We start from the raw sequence: 20,703 nt of genomic DNA on the forward strand, positions 1-20,703 counted from the left end.
GTTCAAATTTCCTTTACTGCCGCCGATTGCTTGCAACAGCCTTGCAAAAACATTCCCGCATCTTGGTAACTTTCGAGTGGTGAAGGAAAGTAAATTGATTTCACTTCGATTACTATTTCAGCTCCACTTGCAATTTCCGTCCCCTTAGTTCGATAGGACGGTTATTATAAGGGGGGAATTTGGACCGGACATTCTAATCGAAAATTTCAACTATCATCTTGCAAAGTTCTTTGTCATACTGGTCATGTGTAACATAACCACCTGCACCTTTTTTTTAAAAAAAAGGTCCAATAAATCAAATTTTTAGTTTTTGCTTTTGGGTGTTTTTTTGAAACACCGGATTTTGTGTTACATATTTTTGAGTCACCAAGAGGCATAGGTTGAGGGAAGCTTTTGAATTTGAATTTGATTATCTGCTAGAAATTTGATTAACAATCCGGTAAACAAAATTGTATTTTTAGTTTTTTTTTTTTTATTTTGAGTCAGGGGTATTTAAAAACGACCTAAAAGTGAACATTGAAAATTTGGTTTATTAGTAAATTAAACCTTGCTTTAAAAAAAAACTCCACATCTTTCTTGGATTTCAGAAATAGCATTGACCTAAGCTACATTCACTTGGTGTGAAAAGAATGCAAACTCAATCGTCTGAATCAGACGCACCTGTGTTTGAAAAGAAAAGCGGAAGTAAAAACTTTCCTGCCGCGGGAAAATTCTGGGTAATTTGGGTCTGGTGGGGCTTCAATGTACAAAATTTATTAAGAAAAGTCTGAGCAATTGTTATTTTAGTTTTAAAATATATTTTATATTTTGTTATATTTTCTATTTTATAATTTTTTTTTTTCACTTACGATAATGTTGTTGTTGATATTATTAGGGGAACCTTATGGGTCATTCGCTCCCGTAATTACGATAATACTTTCACACCAAATTTGACAAAACTTGACCTTTATCTCAACCTAGATAAAGTAACCAACCTAGTACAGTCATCCTTCATATTCGGAACAGTTTACAGATCGGCCAATGTTCAAAAAATCATAGAAAATCGATAATTGAACTTAATGATTCGCTTTTACCTTCATTTGAAAGCTTTTCTTGCGATCTTTCGAATGCTGTATCGAACAACTGAAAATTTTAACTTTTATATCGAGTTTTTTAAGAAAAACTTTGATCCTTGAAATCCACAAATTCGGAACATTTTTTTCTTACGGATGTAAACAAACCTTGGTTCACTCCATGAGTAAAAATTTTTCACAAAATAATGACTTCACGCACTGAAACCAACGAAACTCAAGCTAAGTTATGTTTTATGAATGGTCTGATAACTTTTTTTTGTGAAAATATCAGTCAAATTCAGGTGTTCCACAATTGTGGGAGGCACAATAACATCCCACAATCATGGAACAGGCAATTTGGAGGCAAAGTTTTGCTGCTCTGGATAAAATAGTCTTGAAATGAGGTTTTTCGTTCAAAAAGTACTATTTTTACTAGTGAAATTGCAAGAGAATGTCCAAATAAAGGTCCTAAAAATATTAGGGTCGACAGAAAAGCTGCATATGCCATGTTATTGACAAATTACCATCAAAGTGTTCCGAATTTGTGGGTGTTCCGAATATGTGGGATGACTGTACCTTACATTGTAAATTTTATTTTATGAGCATGAGCATGGTTGACTGCTAAATGAGTAGCTACTCCGTTAACGACAGATCAGCTGAAGCTAAACAAGGAATTAAAAATGACCAGTGGTAGTCAACCATCCGTTCACTGTTTAACCCGTGAAGATCCCTACTTTATTCGTCAATACCGGTTCCCTCCCAAGAAGCCTGCAGTTCAACATGGATAGCAATGTTAGTCCAATACTTGAATTTGCAGACTATTCAGATATGGAGATTGTTACTTCATTCCTGACGACACCGCATGAATCCGTGGAATCCAGAGCATCTCATGATTCTTTTCTTTAAGTTACTAAAACAAGGTAATGGTATTTCGATGCCCCCCGAGATACGGTGCTATGGGGAGACCAAACGTCGAGCCCGAAGCTGTGGGAAGGGAAGTTTTATCTACATTTTTAACAAGAAAAATTTGCTATATATTTTTTTTATCAATTTTTACTTTAAGCTTTTTACATTAGAGTAGGTTGAACTGCCAAGACAATTTGTCATCAAAATAAATAAAAAAAAGTACATTCCATTATTTTAATATATTATCATTTTTATTAAGTTACTCAATCATAAGTATATCTCCATAATGGTTTACCTATTTCACACTTTTTTCTTTCGAGAATAAACTATCCTACAGATGCGGCGTCACTTTGAACCTTATTAGAGTGCGTTTTTTTTTTGTTTGCACTGTTTATCCAGTTAATTCTAAAGAGGTTGTAAGCAGAAGAAAGAAAAAAACTCAAACTCTAAATAAAAAGAAAACTAGAATACGAGTGCTTGTGTGTGTGTGTGTGTGTGTGTGTGTGTGTTTTTTTTTGGTAATTCCATATTTAAGAAAATCAAGTGAAATCTTTGATAGCGAAAAAGTTACACTAAGAAACAGCCATGCCAATGTGTGTTTGTGTGTAAAATGTGGTGCATTTAGACTAGGCTCTTTTGTTATATTTAGTTTTTTGTTTTCGAAATTTTTTAGTAAAATAAATATTTTGTCGTTTCTCGATAAACTCCGTTACCCAAGAAAAATAATGTATTGCTAACGCGAACTTGTTTGTCGAATCGTGGTTATTTGCTGCGTGCCACTTCGACGTGGCACCTTTAATTGTGTGGGGATGAATTACTAATCTATTGTTATTCTCTAGAAAAAATGGGGAAGGTAAAGAAGCGCCCACGATGATTTTGGGTAAATATACACTATCTGTTCCGTTGCAGTCCATCAAACCGTTAGAAATCAACAAAATAATAAAGAAAAACAAACAAAAAAGGCGGTTCACTCAGCTCAGGTTCGTTTTAGCTGTCCGATTTGGTGGAAAAGTCGATAATCTCCACCAGACAGCGGCCAAACTCCTCGAGAATCATGCGCTCGGCAGTTCGTATGTTGCAGCCACGCTTCTGGCACTCGTCCGCCTGCGCAATCATGCACTGCACCGTGGCCTCGATCACGTCCGGGGTCATAAAGTTGTACGGCTGCTTCGACGGAGGCAGCTGGGTGAGATCCGGTTCCGCTTCCAGCTTCCGCTTGGACGGCCCGGCCACGCCGCCACCAACCAGCGCAAACGACGAACTGCCCTCGCCGGCGCCGACCAAACCGCCGTACTCTAAACTCGGTCCACCAGCGGCTGCGGCAGCGACCGTTCCGGCGTCCACCATCGTTGTGTTGTTGCTGCCGCTGTCCAGCAGACCGGAATGGTCCAGGCTTTGGTCCGGGCTGTTGCCACCGAGGATCGTATCCGTCACACCCGCCGCGTAGTCGTACTCCTTGGCGTACTGTTCGGTGTTGCGACAACCTGAGTTTTGGAGAAAATATGGATTCAAGAGAGTGAGTAAACCGTGTGTGTGTGCAAGCGAGCGATAAGGCAGCCAAGTTGAAACCGTCGTCATCGTCGTCTTCCAGGGTGAATTGGTTTGTTTGCTTGCACACTGCGGGAGCGTGTGTGTGTGCTTGTGCTTTGGCTTGCGTGATGGTAATTGAGGCTCGGTTAATAAATTACGAAAGGTGTTCATTAAGTTCGTGATTTTATCCAACAATTATCGATTAACGTTTTGTGTCTAAACATTGTACAATTTGTGTCACCAACAGAAGCTACGGCAGTTATGACCTACCCCACATCGATAGTAGAAGAAACGAGAGGTGGAATGTAGTGTGTCGCAAAGCGGTGCGATGTTCCTACATATGTTTCTGCTTGCTTGCAGGCTCAATAACTTTCGTCATGGTCATTAATTGTCGATTGATCAATTCCGTGTTGTTCTTTTAAATTAGAAAAAAATCCCCTACCTTTTGTTAGCAAACTATTTTCATACAACCAATTATATTTCTGGAGTTTTTTTTTGAAAAGGTCCTATAAACCAAATTTTCATTTTTTGCTTATTGGGTGTTTTTGAATACCCCTGGCTCAAGGCGGTTCTAAAAACACCCAAAAAGCAAAAATTGAAAATTTGGTTTATTGGACCTTTTCAAAAAAAACACCAGATTTTAATAAATTTTAAAACCCCTTTGATATTTGACACAATGCTAACTCGACAAAAATGAGCTGAGTAAAATACTCTTATGATTTTAAATATTTTTCGAGATTTTTAATTTTGTAATGTTTTTTTTTTATGTCGTTCAAACCTAGTCCATGCATTCCCTATGACAATAGAAAAGCAACTCTCTACGAAAACCGGCAATGGATTCCCATCGTTTTTTTTTTTCATTCGAATTTCCAGTTGACTCTCTATGACCAAAGTTGCCGTTTTGAATCATTGGTTTGCCCTTACAAGTCTCCATACAAAAATGGTATATAAATAATAGAAAATCTTTATTTTGGGAAGGAATTTTCAGATCGATTTGAAGTCCTCGGCAAAGTACAGCATTTGTTCAGTGACTGGGTGTTGTTGAACTGGGCTGCTTTTTAACTGGGCACTCGATAACTGGGCTGTAGTCCATTTAAAAAGCAGTCAAACGGCAAAAACCAATAGCAAAGCAAAATGATCGAAAAAAAACACTTTCCGCAAATGAAAATTCCTTTTGAAAGTTATTTTGAAATTTCAAGCTTTAGAAATATATTTAAGTTAATTTCATTCACGTCCCCTCGTGGTTCACACTATTTAGAAAAAAATAGTTTGCTCTTATTAACAAGTCTACCCATTTTTTTTTTTTTTTTTTTTTCATCAATTTGACATGATTTTTTTCGCGCTTTTTTCTTTTTGATGTAAAATAGAGTTTGCAATCGAAAAGTACCTAACAAAATTTTTAAAAACTGCATCATTGTCTATACAATTTTAGTTCAATTTTAATTTTAAAAATCTATTTTTCAATCATCACTTCGAGCCAAACATTTCATTAGGGCACAAAACCAAAAACCGCGATTCGAGAAAATCGCTGGCAAATAGTGGACAACTTGTATCAATTCCTATTTAAAGAGAAAGCATGACTGGTGGTATTTTTACTGATGATACGATAAAACACATCATTATCCTTAAACTCTACTTTAATGCTTCTTAATTTATGTTGATTTTCGCAAAAAAACTCATAATTTTAATAAATCTCGTTATTGGGCCCTTTTAACTTTCCAACTGTTGTTCATAATCGTCCCTTTCTAAATGCAATTTCGAAGAGAACTGAAAGGGCACTAAAGCGCTGTCACCTGTTTGTTGTTTTTAATGATGTTTAGGCTGGTACAAATATTTTTAAAAGTTTTTGTCACCCCCCCCTTCAAAATTGGCCCGAAAAATCAGGGGGCAAAAAAAAAATATTTTTACAATAAACTTCAAAATTTCAATGAAAATTCAAGTGCAACCAACTGAAATCAAATTAAAATACATTCTTCTGCATTTAAAATCATTTTTAGCATGTTTGGGTTTATAAAAAAATCTTAAGATTTTTTGAAAATTTTCGATGCAAAATCTTTTTTTTTCGATACAATTTTTGTTTTTGTCAGGTCTTAGATTTTTTGAAAACTCATGATTGCAAAACAACTGAACTAGTGTAAAATGCATTTTAAAACACTTTTTCATTTAATTGTGAAGACTATGGCTTGTTATTTAAATTTTTATATTTTTTATTTTTTGCCCCCCTTGACCTCGGTCAGGGCAGAGGGACAAAAACTTTTTTAAATATTTGCATCGGCCTTATGGGCCTTTTTGTTTAGTTAGAAATAATGAGGAATTCAGCGGAAATTGTGATAATTGGTGAAGTTTTCTGATCGTGGTGTAGATAAGGTACGTGAAACATAAAAATTCTTCCTAAGTGTACTGAACAGCAGCCGCGGGCCGTATTAAATATTGTATTTCGACGAAGTTTTTTTCTGCAGAAATCCTTGGTGAAACGTAAACAAAACTTTGTTTTGAAGTGAATTAGTGTTAAGAACGTATGAAAAGTTCACTTTATAACATAGAAAGTTCCTTAACCACGAAAAATTAACAAAAAAGAAAAGGGCACAATTGAACTTTTTTTTCTGGTTTGGAGTGAACATTGTTATGTGCCCTTTTGTTTTTTCGATTTTTTTAATAGTAAATTGTTTGCTATCAACCTGATTCTTGGAGGGCATGTGGGGAGTGTACTAATGAATGGAATAGTGGAATAAGCCCAAATGTTTACGTTTTGGTTTTGTGCCCTAATGAAATGTTTGGCTCGACTTATTCATTTTGCTTTTGTTTTAAATATTTTTTTTTAAATCACCAAAAATCAAGAATAAGAATAATTGAATTTCCTAGAAGAATCTCACACTCAAAATATTGAAACGATGTTTTTCTGCATACATTTTTGCGATTTTCCCCATATAAGTTACTTATTTTTGACTAAGGAATCGAATCAGAGGGTATCCCTGATGACGATTTTTGTATTGTCACCCTAATGAGCATTTTGCTTAAAATTCCATTCAATGGGTATTTTTCAATGTTGTATGGAACTCGTTGTAAAAGTTCAGCACTCGCCGTATAAATGTACGACTCGTGCTGAAAAAATCTTCTTTTTACAACTTGTTGCATAAACTAATATTTCGATATAAGTGCTGAAAAGTTCAACTTTTCAGCCCTTGTATCGGAAAATATAAATTTTCGATTAGCTGTTATTTTTAGTTAAAAAAAAGTTGGCAGTTTCGTCGTTCGAGAATGACAGAAAAAGTTCTCCAAATTAACTTTTTTTTTTTAAATCGGCCTTCGCCTTCGACTAAAATATGAGCCGATTTGGTCAACGCACAGCAATCAAATTAAAAAAAGCAATCAAATTCCGGAGCAAAATTTTAAATAGATTTTGAAAATTCGATAACTTCTCCTAAAAATCTTAGGGAACAGCATTGTTTCTCTCGAATGTTTTGACAAATAAATTGTCTAAATAGTGAAAATTGACAATTAAAAGGAATTAGGACCAAGTTAACCTGCCAAACAAACGAGAATTTCCCCTAGCTGGTCCACCGGGAAGGTTCATTTTTTTTTACATTTAAAGTGAGAGTTATCACAAACTGTATCTTCCAAATAATTTTTTTTCCGTTGTCAACATGGTGCTATTCTCCCTGATTTTTCCTAAAATTGACCCCATTAATTGACTAAATTTGGAAACTGTACATTCTTCTCCGCTGATCGTTAGGTTTTCCCCAAGCACAAGTTTGTGCAAATCTTTTTTTGTTGCCATCGTGAGATAACCCACTTCGGGTTTGGAACAAATTTGTTTACTCTCATAGGGTGACTTAAATAAAGTCCAAAATTTCAAAAAGTGTATATAGTTGTATCAGGATATGTTTCATTTTATTTTAATCATCGCCCAGTCAGTCACCCTAGCCAACATAATTTCAAATGATTAAATTTCTACGTAGAAGCTTTATTAGACGAGATTCCGAACGTTCGAGAGCTCTGTCAAAATGTTACAAGTATAAAACGCAAGGGATCTTACTATGAATAACAGTAAGCGTTCACTCACGTTAAAATGAAGATCGCAGCTTTTCTATTCTTGGTGATAACATTCGTTTACCGGTCTGATGGAGCTGCGAAACGAGTCAAGAGATCTGTCGGTTATGAGTTGATTGAGACCCGACTCGAGAATCTGCATATAACGTAAGTATTTTATGTTTATTGGAGCATTTGTCAGAAAAAAAACAGGTGTTTTTATCCAACAGATTTGCAGATTTACTTGGAAGCTTGATTAACACTGTGAACAAAAATCAAAACTTGACAGAAGCAAGGTTCGTTGATTTCCGAAAAAGTGTTGCTGAAACAAATTCTAAGTAAGTTTAAAAATATCCAAAAAGGGAACGTTTCAGTCTATTTAATTCTAGACTATTGGAGAGAATTGTAAAACTGGAAACGCTAGGATCGACGTCGCTACAGAATCAAAAGTCGATGGAGGATAAGATAATATCAAAAGTTTCCATTTTGGCCAATGACACAAAGTAATATTTGGTTTGTCTTCTCTAGTCTGTGTTATTAAAAGCTATTTTTCTACAGATGTTCCAGACCGCACTTCAAATCTCACGTGCATAATCCCTGTGAATCTGCCAAATCATCCGGTGTATACAATCTGCCTGATCTCAACAAAAATGTGTACTGCGAAATGACGAATATGGGCGGTGGTTGGCTAACGGTTCAGTATCGCAGCGATAGTAAGCTTAGCTTCAGTCGTAGCTGGGTTGCATATCGGAATGGATTCGGAGGTCCTGACGCGGATAACTACTGGCTCGGTCTAGATCCGCTGCATCAGCTCACAACCAGTGGGCAGTACGAGTTGGCTATCGAGATGGTGAACACTAACTCAACATACAGATATGCTCGATATGCCCACTTTCATGTAGCTGATGAGAGCGAACAGTACAAACTTACAGTCCATGGCTTTTCGGGAACATTACCAGACAAATTGAGCCTCCACAACAATTTGTACTTCTATACCCATGACAGGGATAACTCGGAACGATGTGTAAAGCAATTTCCTAGTGGGTGGTGGCTTACCTCCAAGGGTTCAGTTTGTTATGAAACGTAAATATGTGGAATTATTGTAAGTTTCCTATGTATGAATAACATTGTTTTTGTTTTTTTTTTACAGAAACCTAAACCTGGATTACAGTAAAATCTATTGGAGAGATTGGCATCACAAAGCAAGTAAAACTCGAATGATGATTCGTCGTAGAAAGTACTAAATTTATTATTTTCTCTCAAAAAGTATGAAAAAATAAATCACAATTGGAATCAGTAACAATATGTGTTTTAAAACAAACTTCTTTAGAATTTAAAATTCTACAAAAGCTGTACATGTTTATGTTTATTAATTATTATGAAATATTTCAAGACAAATAATGTTAAATGTAAAAAATGTTGACTTCAAACAAGGTTAATTAATGAACCTCTGTCTACGCACTATCACACGTGTTAATTTCATTTTATCTTTATCAAAAACCGTGACTTACCTCTCTATCCAAGCAACCATAGCACACAAGCCCACTCACCCAGCCACTATCTCACCTCACCCCGTCCAACCCCACCCTCACCTCTCCTCGCGTTCCGCATGACACTCACCTATGCACTTGCAGTTGCCGGAACACGCGATCTTGGCCTCGTAGCACTCGCAGTAGTTCTTGAGGCAGCCGGACCGTTTGCAGTTGCAGCCCTTGGTGTGTCTCCGGGTGGCGTCCTCGGCCGCACTGGTTGCACCGATTTTGGGTCTGGAGAACGAAACAAACAGGAGAAAACAAGTCAAGACTTTTGTTGTGATGATTGAGTCACAGCGCCCCGCGCACACACTGCGCTAACGACGACGGCACAAACCTGTGTTGGCCGTTTATTTATCTCGCGCGAGAGTCAACACAAGCAGCTGAGCTGAGCTTCGTTGATAGAGTTTCGAAGGAAAGTGAACCGTTTGACTTTGGTTGGGGGAGGCTCGGAGAAATGGGGGAACATGTGACACTTCCGTGTGCAGTACTTTTCAAAACTGTTTGAAGGTGGCGGGCGGCTAACTTGTTTAAAAGTATGCCATGATTACGAAGTGCAACCTTCGTGTGTTTGATTGGATTTTGACGATTGAGAGGACATTTCAAAATTCATTTTCATTTTCATTTTCGAAAAAAAAAATATTTTTTTAATTAACAATTGATTTGTGAGATAGGTTTCAAGTTTTTTTTTGTTCATTCAAATTGAACAATTATCATAACATTTATAGTAAAAGTTTCAGAGCTTTTTTTAATCCTTGAGCAATGCCAAGAAAAGTCACACCCAATCGAAAAGATTTTGATCATCCTTGGATCATCACACTAATGGCTAGGCCACTTTCGCAAAATTAACCGCATAGAAGAGTCGTGGAAATGGGGATCCCCCGCTCTTGTTTCATTTCTTTAGAGCAATAAAATGCTAAAGACTGGAATTGTTTATATGATTTACATTTAGAAACTACGAGATACATGTTGCTGTATATTAGTATTAAGGAACCTCAAGTTACGATTTTACCAGGTGTTATGACCATTTTTTCTTATTTTTTGTTTAATTACTGTAAAAGAACCTTCTGTTACCAAGCAGCGAATGAAAAAAAAAATAGTTGCAAGGAACTCCAAATCTCGATGAACTAACTAGCCAATCACACAAGATGTAAAATAATTGTTATTTCGGCAAATAAAAAAGTATTTGAATGATCTTTTATATTCATAAAAATAAATCCAACAGCCCTATCTAAAGTTATGAACACTTAACCCATTACAACCTTTCAAAAACAAGTAATTTTTCAACCGATGTTTGATCTTAAAATGCATTAAGCAAATTAAAATTTGAGTTACAATTGTTTAATGACAGGGTGGTCACTTAAATCCCGTTTTCGATTTACCGACTTTTTCCGACTTATCCACAAATAGTAAGGCCGTTGCAAATATTTTTCAAAGTTTAGGTCCGAGAACACCCGAAAATGAATGCAAAAATTAAAGCGGCCAGCCCTACTGTGTTGTGTTTACCGCAGAGAGAATTCTGAGAACGGATCACATTTCACAGAATGTATTTTTTGTATTTTCCATTTGGCTCAATCTTTGTGGGGGTCTTTCCTACACAGAAAAAAAATGATGGTAATATTCATCAGGAAATGGTGACAGATCTTGTGGCAAAAAAATGTGTAATATTACATCAGGAATTGGTGAATTTTCATCAGTTTCTGATAAATATTCATCAGGTTCACATTTTTACACATTTTTTTGAGTAATATTACTCAAAAAATGAGTAATATTCAACCTACCAAATTTTCAACATTCCAAAATTCAACTTTTTTTTGCTGTGTATAACCAAATAAGCTATTTTGTGCAACCCTCTGGCACCACTGTAAATGGCTAGAACGTTTGACAGTCACCAAAACCTCGAAGAGCCCACGTAGTAGTATTAGTGAAGAGCCCACGTTGTTTATCGTGGGCTCTTCACTAATACTACTGCGTGGGCTCTGTGAGTGTAGCAGTATTGGTGTTGTATTTTTGTTTATACCAAATCTTCAAGAAACATCACTCTTTGTGTGTGCAAATCTGTTACGAAAAAAGAACTGTTGCTTCCGATTGACCGGGAAAATTTGCCGGGTAGTACTGGACCGGGGACTGGCCAAGTCCCGCTGTGATCCTTCCGAACAACTCGCTGCAATCTCCGGCAGGGAGTAACCGACCAAGTGCAGAAACATCCGTGATTCCGGTGATTGTGGCGGAGCTGGTCTTTTCGAGCATCCTTCGATAACCTTCACCGAGGACTGGCTCCGAGGAATCGCGTGCTTGTGTAGAATCCGACCTTTTGTGGACTCACAAGAAGTTCATCGCGAAGTGGTCCGAACAAATCTGAACTTTGAACTTGCAAAACCATCTTCATCGCCACTTCGCGGGGCATTTATCCATAGTCTCTGGCGGATAGGGTCCTTCGGGAACTTGTGTTAGGAAATCCGTCCCGTGTCGTTATTTTTTCATGTAAATCATTTCAACATTATGAAATTATCCTTTTTTTACCACGTGGTTTGTTTATTTTAAAATTTTGACGTTTAATGCGTTCTTCATCTTCTTTGTTGTCTTCATGTTCGCGTCGCACGTTTAGGTTTCATAAACATGGCCGTCGTGACAGAGGGCTGATTTTGTGTCATTGGTTCACCCATACAAGTCTCCATACAATTTTGGTAGTTGTCCATACAAAAATGGTACGTACATATTCAAACAGCTGTAACTTTTGAGTGAATTTTCTGATCAATTTGGTGTCTTCGGCAAAGTTGTAGGTATTGTTGAGGACTATTGATAAAAACATAGATACACGAAAAAAAAAATTTGCGGATTTTTTTTTTAACTTTTTTTCACAAAAAATTTCCCAAAATACGTATTTTCTGATTTTCGAGATTTTTTGATATGTTTTAGGGGACAAACCCCGCAACTTTTGAGCCATGGAGAAACATGGTCAAAAAATCTGCCGCTGAGTTATAAATTTTTGAAAAATAGTGATTTTTGGAAAACTTGAAGTTTCATGGAAAAACAAATTTGACGTAATTTTTTAATGTAAAATTGTATTTCCAATCGAAAAGTACTTTACAGATTTTTTGATAAAGGGCTCTGTTTTCAAGATATAGCCACCAAAAGTTTGATTTTAGCTAAATATTTGAGCGATTCTCTACCAAAACCGGAAATGCATTTTATTTGTATTTTTTGATTTGGCTCAAACTTTGTGGGGGGCCTTCCCTATGGCCAAATATGCTATTTTGTGTCATTGGTTCACCCATACAAGTCTCCATACAATTTTGGCAGCTGTCCATACAAAAATGGTATGTAAATATTCAATCAGCTGTAACTTTTGAGTGAATTTTCTGATCAATTTGGTATCTTCGGCAAAGTTGTAGGTATTGTTGAGGACTTTTGAGAAAAAAAAACTACACGGAAAAAAAATTGCGTTTTGATTTTCGAGATTTTTTTATACGTTTTAGGGGACAAAAATCCGCAACTTTTGAGCCATAGAGAAACATGGTCAAAAAATCTGCCGCCGAGTTATGATTTTTTGAAAAAATAGTGATTTTTGAAAAAAATCGAAGTTTCATGCAAAAACAAGTTTGACATTATTTTTTAATGCAAAATTGAATTTGCAATTGAAAAGTACTTTACAGATTTTTTGATAAAGGGCTCCGTTTTCAAGATATAGCCACCGAATGTTTGATTTTAGCGAAATATTTGCAGTATTTCAATTTTTAAAAATAGTGACCATGAGTGACCATTGCTAAAAACATATTTTTTTGAAAGGTTCAGAAAATTTGCTATAAATTTGTCTAGCAGACATTGAAGATTGGACCTCTGGTTGCTGAGATACAGCGGCTTAAAGAAAAATAAACACGAAAATTGAAGTTTTCTAAGTCTCACCCAAACAGCCCACCATTTTCTAATGACGATAACGTCATGATTCGAATTCCCGGACGCTTCGAAACCCGGACACTTAATCTTGTTTTATCAATTATTTGGATATAAGTTCGCATTACCAATGTCAAAACGGTGTTATTTGATGAATTCCAACATCAACTTTCATTTAAAGTTTGTTTGAACGCTGTAGTTAATGCAAAAACAATTAAATACAATAAAGTTATAAGTTTACCAAAAATGTGAAACATTTCACATGAAATATTTCATAGGCGTTCGAAGCACCAGGAAGGCGAAGCAAAAATTTATGGTTTCGATTGTTTTGATGTTAACAGCTTATTTGAGACCTAAAGAATGCCATTCACTAACATTTTCGTCCAAATTTGTGCGATTCATAAGTAAAATCGAGTGTCCGGATTGCGAAGCAAAAGTGTCCGAATTTCGAATCAGCTTTTATCAGTGTCCGGGATTCGAAGCACAACAAGTCATTTTAATTTTAAAATTCTGATGAAAAATTGCTAGAAAAGACATATTTTGCATGCATTATCTTGAAACTGGCTGTTTATACTACATCCTTACGATATTTCTACATTTCCAACTTATTACATGATTTTTTGCCAGCTATAACAAAAATGATATGCTACTAAGTGTCCGGATTTCGAATCATGACGTTATCTCAGCAATTAATGGTCCGATTTTCAATGTTAATACATGAAAAATTCGTGAAATGAAATTTTTTAAATCAAGACTAACATTTTAAAAGGGCCAAACATTGAATATTACGCCCATTTAAAATGCTAGTCTTGATTTAAAAAATTTCAAAATATTTTTTTCGAAAAGATCGAAAAATTTCACGAATGTTTCATATTTTAACATTGAGAATCAGACCATTAGTTGCTGAGAATCGACATTAGAAAATGGCGGGTTGTTTAGGTGAAATTTAGAAAACTTCAATTTTCGCATTTCTTTTCCTTAAAGCTGTATCTCAGCAACTGGACGTCTTCAATGTCTCTTAAACAATTTTATAGCAAATTTTCTGAACTTTAAAAAATATTTTTAGAAATGGTCATGGTCACTATTTTTAAAAATAGAAAAACTGCAACTATTTAGCTAAAATCAAACATTCGGTGGCTTTATCTTGAAAACAGAGCCCTTTATCAAAAAATCTATGAAGTACTTTTCGATTGGAAATTCAATTTTACATTAAAAAATTACGTCGAATTTGTTTTTGGATTAAATTTCGATTTTTTCCAAAAATCACAATTTAAAAAAAATATGACACCGCGGAAGATTTTTTGACCATGTTTCTCTATGGCTCAAAAGTTGTGGGTTTTTGTCCCCTAAAACATATCAAATAATCTCGAAAATCAGAAAATACGCATTTTGGGAAATTGAGTTTTTGTGAAAAAAAAGTTTACAAAAAAATCCGCAATTTTTTTTTCGTGTATCTATTTTTTTATCAATAGTCCTCAACAATACCTACAAATTTGCCCAAGACACCAAATTGATCAGAAAATTCACTCAAAAGTTACAGCTGTTTGAATATTTATATACCATTTTTGTATGGACAGCTGCCAAAATTGTATGGAGACTTGTATGGGTGAACCAATGACACAAAATAGCTTATATGGTCATAGGGAAGGCCCCCACAAAGTATGAGCCAAATCAAAAAATATAAATAAAATCCATTTCCGGTTTTGGTAGAAAATTGCTGAGGGGAGGAAAGATGCGTGGACATGCCGAAAATATCTAAATTTCAGGTTTTTATGCCTAGAATTTAGTCATAATCATGGTCCACCATCTTGGATTATACCTAAATATAAGTAATTTTGGATCCCTCACTTTTGCAGAAAATGCCTAAAATTTAGGTATATTGGTTCTTCAATTATACCTAAAATTTAGGAATTCTCGTACTAAAACGCGACTAATATTTTTATTACTAATAGCCGATTAGTAATAAAATAACGTCATGATTCGAAATCCGGACACTTAGTAGCATATCATTTTTGTTACAGCTGGCAAAAAATCATGTTATAAGTTGGAAATGTCGAAACATCATCAGGATGTAGTATAAACAGTCAGTTTCAAGAAAATGCATGCAAAATATGTCTTTTCTAACAATTTTTCATCAGAATTTTAAAATTAAAATGACTTGTTGTGCTTCGAATCCCGGACACTGATAAAAGCTGATTCGAATTCCGGACACTTTTGCTTCGAATTCCGGACACTCGATTTTACTTATGAATTGCACAAATTTGGACTGAAATGTTAGTGAATGGCATTCTTTAGGTCTCAAATAAGCTGTTAACATCAAAACAATCGATAGTTTATGTAAAAATTTGCTAGAATTTAAGGAAATCGAAACCATAAATTTCTACTTTGCCTTCCCGGTGCTTCGAACGCCTATGAAATATTTCAAGCGAAATGTTTCGCATTTTTGGTAAACTTATTATTTAATTTTATTTGACTGTTTTGGCATTAACTACAGCGTTCAAACAAACTTTAAATGAAAGTTGATGTTGGAATTCATCAAATAAAACAGTTTTGACATTCATAATGCGATCTTATATCCAAATAATTGATAAAACAGGATGAAGTGTCCGGGTTTCGAAGCGTCCGGGAATTCGAATCATGACGTTACCTTATTGCAGTCAGGTTCGATTATACCTAAAAATTAGGAATTTATACCTAATGTCCGTTTTGCTTGATACCAAACGCTCCGGTTGATGGTTGCATTTTTTTAATGCACACTCAAAAACGCGCAAAATGCACTGCAAACGCGAGAATCTAACATTTTCTACCCAAACTCATAAAAAAGTTTAAGAGCAGGGGTTCCCAAAGTTTTTAAACAGCTGTCGAAATTTGGTGCTTATATTACCTTGCGGGCCAAATCATAAAAATTCTTTGTTGAAAAAAATAGTTACGTTGTACTAAGCAGTACACTAAAAAAATATATTGATCAGTAGTTTTTTTTTAAATTCCATGTTGGATTTTTTTAACATGTTCATCATTTTTAATAGCATAACAAAAAATGCATTTTCATCAATTTTGTTTAAAAAGCTACCAATCAATTGATTTTAAAATCAATTCAACAAAACCAAAATGTATAGATCGAAATAGTGAAAAAATAAACACTAAAATTGTTGTTAATTGCTCAAAACAACTCCAGTGTTATTTCATTGAAAATCAAACCAAATATTATTATTTTTTCTAATTATTCAAGTGATAGAAAATAATTTTCGAAGTATGCTTGACTTTTCCTGCTTTTTGGCAGAAAATCACAAATTTCAAACTTTTTGCCCGATTTATTGGCGGAACTCCAGACTTTTTCCCGACTCGAGTGGCCACCATGTTTAGGTAACTTTGCCAATATTAGTGTAGCTTAAAGCGGAGTACGCACTTGAGCCATATACGCACTTCGGAAGGAACCGGTCAAGAGAAAAAAAAAACAAAGGGACAGCAGCGGCAGCGAAAGCAACCCGAGAGGGTGAAGAAAAGCCCTAAGAAATCGCTTCCTCTCCTTTGTTCTGCTGTTCGTAAAACTGTTTCTTAACCCCTTGCCTTTGAGCTGCGTATTGGGCAGTTTAGGCCATACTCACTTGAACGCGCTCGGATTCCGCTCCAACGTCGCTCTTATCGCCTTCTGCCGCTCATCCTCGTTATCCAAATTATTATAGCAATCTCTACAATTACAATTGTAGCAAAACTCCCCATTCGCAAAGCAATCGCAGTACAGCTTCAAACACTGCGACTTTGTACAATTGCACGGCCTCTTCTTGTACGCCTCATCAGGGAAGATCGTTCCCACGGCGGGTCCTTTTCGCGTTTCGTCCTCACTACCACTTATCGACTCACGCTTTACCGTTACGAGCGAGCTCGTCTGCTGTTGACTGCTGACGGTGGTCGTTGCCGACGAGGGAACCATCACGATTTTAGTTTTGGTGCCCCCGGCGAGCGTCACGGTCGAAGTTTTGAGTTGACTGTACTGGGCCGAGGTTAGCGTCGTTACGGTTTCCGTCGATTTGCCGTCCTCCTTCTTGACCAGCGCGATGTAGTGCGTCGAGTCGGGTTCTTTCTTGATGGTGGTGCTGTTGGAGGGAGGAAGTTGGTTAGTTGAATGTTTTGAAAAGAAATTCAGTCTAGAACTTACGCTACGGGAGTCCTTCCAGGGGGAACTATCGTTTTCCGGACAATCTGTTGGGAACCCGACGCAACCGCTCGAAACTGTTGCGACTGTTGCGACGAGTTCGGGGCGGCACGAACGGACGTAACGCTCCCGTTGCTCAGCACGTACGTTTTGTTGTTCTGCACGATGATCTTCGACCCGGGAGGAGCGCTGGCCGCCGCTTTGTTGACCTGCATTTGAAGCAGTTTTTGCTGGGCGATCTTGGCGGTGGCAGCCGGGGAAGATCCCGAGTTTTGGTTGTTCAAGAATCGCACGTACTGAATGCCCTTGCCCGGGATGTTGATGGCCTGAATCTGACCCGATTGCTGCCCGGCCTGGATGGCACTCTGCGACATGACGACCTTCTGACCTGCAGCGGCTGGTTTTGCCGGATTGGCCTTGACGATGATCTTTTGTGTTGTTCCCGTTGGTGCTCCGGGAGATTGCTTTAACCTGATCATGGAAGTCCCGCTTGCGGAGGCAACTGCCTTAACCGGAGATCGCGACACAACCTGACCGCCGACCGTCTGTTTGGCCATCATCACCTGCTTGACCTTATTATTGTTCAGCAGTCCCATCTGGTGAGCTTCGGCAACGGTCACCGTCTTAGTGGTCGTCCCGGACGAAGTCCCCGACTTGGTATGAATCACAACGTGCGTGGGCGCCTTTGAAACCACCTTCGGCTTGGCCTCCCCAGCTGGTACTACGCGCCGGATCATGGTCTGTGACGCAGGGGCCAACTTGGGTCTTAAAACTCCGTCTTCGCTCTTTACCAGATGATACGAAGTCGTAGTGCCCGCAGTCGTACCCGGAGATGTCCTAGTACTGTTCAGCAACTTCACCGGAGCCGGCGCCGAGGTCACCGCCGCAGCCGTTGTCGTATGCTTATGCATCAACACAACCTTCCCGGCGGCGTTCGTCACCTTTATAAGATTCGCCTGCTTCGGAACTACTCTCTGCATGATGGCCGTCCCGCTCGTGACCGGTTTGTTATTGACGACCCGTTTCACCGTAATATTCGGACTGGTAATTACCGATTGTGGTGCGATCGCGGACTCCTCAGTGAGTGGTTCCACCTTGGCGACGCCAATGTCCATCAGCAGCTCTTCCGGTGCGTCATCTTCTCCGGCGGAATACTCCACCAGATCGTCCGCGCCCACCAGGGTGGTGCCGTCCTCCAGATCTTCCAGGTCTTCCATGCCCAGCTCCTCGAAGCCCACCTGCTGGTCGGCGAAGGCGAAGTCGTCATCTGTGAGAAGGAGAGCGAAACAAAAAAAAATATATGTATAAACTATCGAATGTGAGCTTAAATTCTGAACTTCTCAAGTTCTTAAATTCTTGAATTCCTAAATTCTAAAATTCTAAAATTTTAAAATTCTAAAATTCTAAAATTCTAAAATTCTAAAATTCAAAAATTCAAAAATTCTGAAATTCTGAAATTCAAAAATTCAAAAATTCTAAAATTCTAAAACTCTAAAATTCTAAAATTCTAAAGTTCTAAAATTCTTAAATTCTTAAATTCATAAATTCTAAAATTCTAAAATTCTAAAATTCTAAAATTCTAAAATTCTAAAATTCTAAAATTCTAAAATTCTAAAATTCTAAAATTCTTAAATTCTAAAAATTCTAAAAATTCTAAAAATTCTTAAATGCTTAAATTCTGAAATTCTTAAATTCTTAAATTCTTAAATTCTTAAATTCTTAAATTCTTAAATTCTTAAATTCTTAAATTCTTAAATTCCTAAATTCTTAAATTCTTAAATTCTTAAATTCTTAAATTCTTAAATTCTTAAATTCTTAAATTCTTAAATTCTTAAATTCTTAAATTCTTAAATTCTAAAATTCTAAAATTCTAAAGTTTTAAAATTCTAAAATTCTTAAATTCTTAAATTCTTAAATTCTAACATTCTAAAATTCTGAAATTCTGAAATTCTAAAATTCTAAAATTCTAAAATTCTAAAATTCTAAAATTCTAAAATTCTAAAATTCTAAAATTCTGAAATTCTGAAATTCTGAAATTCTGAAATTCTGAAATTCTGAAATTCTGAAATTCTGAAATTCTTAAATACTTAAATTCTTAAATTCTGAAATTCTAAAAATGCTTAAATTCTTAAATTCTTAAATTCTTAAATTCTTAAATTCTTAAATTCTTAAATTCTTAAATTCTTAAATTCTTAAATTCAATTCTTAAATTCTTAAATTCATAAAATCTAAGATCTTTAAAAATTTAACTGTTAAATTTTAATGCACAAACTGTCAGATAAACAGAAATATAAAAAATACAAATGCACACAATTGACCGATTTCGAAGAGGATTCAATTGGTATTTTGTGAAATTTTGATAAACTACAACGTTTTCTAGTTGTAGCGATTTCTAAATTTTAAATTCTGACAATTTTCTTTTCTTCAACATTTAATTTTATGTAATCTTTGTTGGGCAAAAAGAATTGACAGACAAGAATTGCATCTATGTATAAATTGAGCAAACAAACTGTAAAATTTATGCCAACTGATAGCAAACGTCAGCGTATCAAACTCGATACCACAGAGTCGATACCATTCTCTACATAATTTCCACGCAGGCGTACATTAGCCAACATCAACCTTCCAACATAAGTGAAACGCTCAGAGCAGCATTCACATCATTATTATGCATCTTCTGACAAGAATGTTACAACTCCAAAAACAACTCCATTCTACCTGCCAATGATAGTGGCAAAAGTGGCCCCCTGCTGCTGCATTTAAACTCGTTTTATCACCATCAAATTGTCTCATCTTTTCATCCCAGGACAGAAAACAACGATTCCTAAAATACTTTTAACCAACTGCCTTTACAACTGCTGTTATCGATTACACAATTTGCTCACACCCGACCAGAGCCAAGAGAATGCTTTCTGTTCGTCCATTTTTTCAAATTTTCAAATTCAAAACAAACTTTCGATTGATCGATGGTTGCAAATTCAAAATCGATCGAATTTCAAGGGATTTTTGTGTTGGTTTTAAATGACTTACCGACTTCCATGACCGTTCTGGGCGGTTCTCAGGTTCAAAAACGGTTCCAAAAATAAATTTCGGCAAAAACTTTTCAAAAATATAAACCAAATAAAGCACTTTTAAACCATCGGCACCAACTGGCAGCTGCTCCTCGCAGTGACCACAAAGAGGATTCTTCCCCTCGGAAGCAATCCGTCTGTCCAGGTGGCCAAATCACCAATAAACCACGCACAAAAATAAAAACACAACCCTCCCGTCCCGGGTTCCAACTTCCAACAAAAAGTTCCAACTGGAAATTCACGCCCGACTTCGAACAACACTTTTCAGTCTCCGTGCGGAACGACGCCGCCGGAAATTGTCCACAAACGGACGCGAGCCTCCGTTTCCTCCGCCGGAAGCGCACTCCACACCGAACCACACCCGGAAACGAGCCCAAAAAGGGGCGAAAACGCGAATGGTAGCAAAATAAATTTTCAAAAATCAAATTTATATTTTCTTCGTTTTCTGCCCGTGCTGTGCTGCCGAGGCCGAGCTGCCAAGCTTTTGGCTCCAGTTTTCTTATTGGCAGCAGGGCTGCCAGGGCCGGGGGTTAAAG

General features: G+C 36.6%; 2 protein-coding genes across 2 annotated transcripts; one reads left to right on the forward strand and one right to left on the reverse strand.

Moving 5' to 3' along the window:
• Window positions 1–2,187: 2,187 nt before the first annotated feature.
• On the reverse strand, window positions 2,188–20,650 carry LOC6040278 (protein lin-54 homolog). The gene is made up of 5 exons (XM_038254391.1): window positions 20,127–20,650; window positions 17,100–18,363; window positions 16,549–17,037; window positions 9,138–9,283; window positions 2,188–3,442 (listed from the first exon to the last, which is right to left on the reverse strand). Exons 1-5 carry the CDS (start codon window positions 20,134–20,136, stop codon window positions 2,946–2,948), a joined length of 2,406 nt encoding a protein of 801 aa, XP_038110319.1. The 5' UTR covers window positions 20,137–20,650; the 3' UTR covers window positions 2,188–2,945.
• LOC6054473 (ficolin-2) lies at window positions 8,075–8,817 on the forward strand. Its single transcript, XM_001870345.2, has 2 exons — window positions 8,075–8,600; window positions 8,668–8,817. Exons 1-2 carry the CDS (start codon window positions 8,182–8,184, stop codon window positions 8,759–8,761), a joined length of 513 nt encoding a protein of 170 aa, XP_001870380.2. The 5' UTR covers window positions 8,075–8,181; the 3' UTR covers window positions 8,762–8,817.
• Window positions 20,651–20,703: the final 53 nt, after the last annotated feature.

This window comes from Culex quinquefasciatus, chromosome 2 (assembly GCF_015732765.1).
Source record: "Culex quinquefasciatus strain JHB chromosome 2, VPISU_Cqui_1.0_pri_paternal, whole genome shotgun sequence".
Classification (NCBI taxonomy): Eukaryota; Metazoa; Arthropoda; class Insecta; order Diptera; family Culicidae; genus Culex; species Culex quinquefasciatus.

Coding starts and splice junctions, on each gene's coding strand:
- LOC6054473 (XM_001870345.2), top strand. CDS start 8,182: ATGACGAATATGGGCGGTGGTTGGCTAACGGTTCAGTATCGCAGCGAT. Junction 8,601..8,667: donor GGTTCAGTTTGTTATGAAAC/GTAAATATGTGG, acceptor TTTTTTTTACAG/AAACCTAAACCTGGATTACA.
- LOC6040278 (XM_038254391.1), bottom strand. Junction 17,038..17,099: donor CCTGGAAGGACTCCCGTAGC/GTAAGTTCTAGA, acceptor TCCCTCCAACAG/CACCACCATCAAGAAAGAAC. Junction 3,443..9,137: donor CGGCAACTGCAAGTGCATAG/GTGAGTGTCATG, acceptor TCCAAAACTCAG/GTTGTCGCAACACCGAACAG.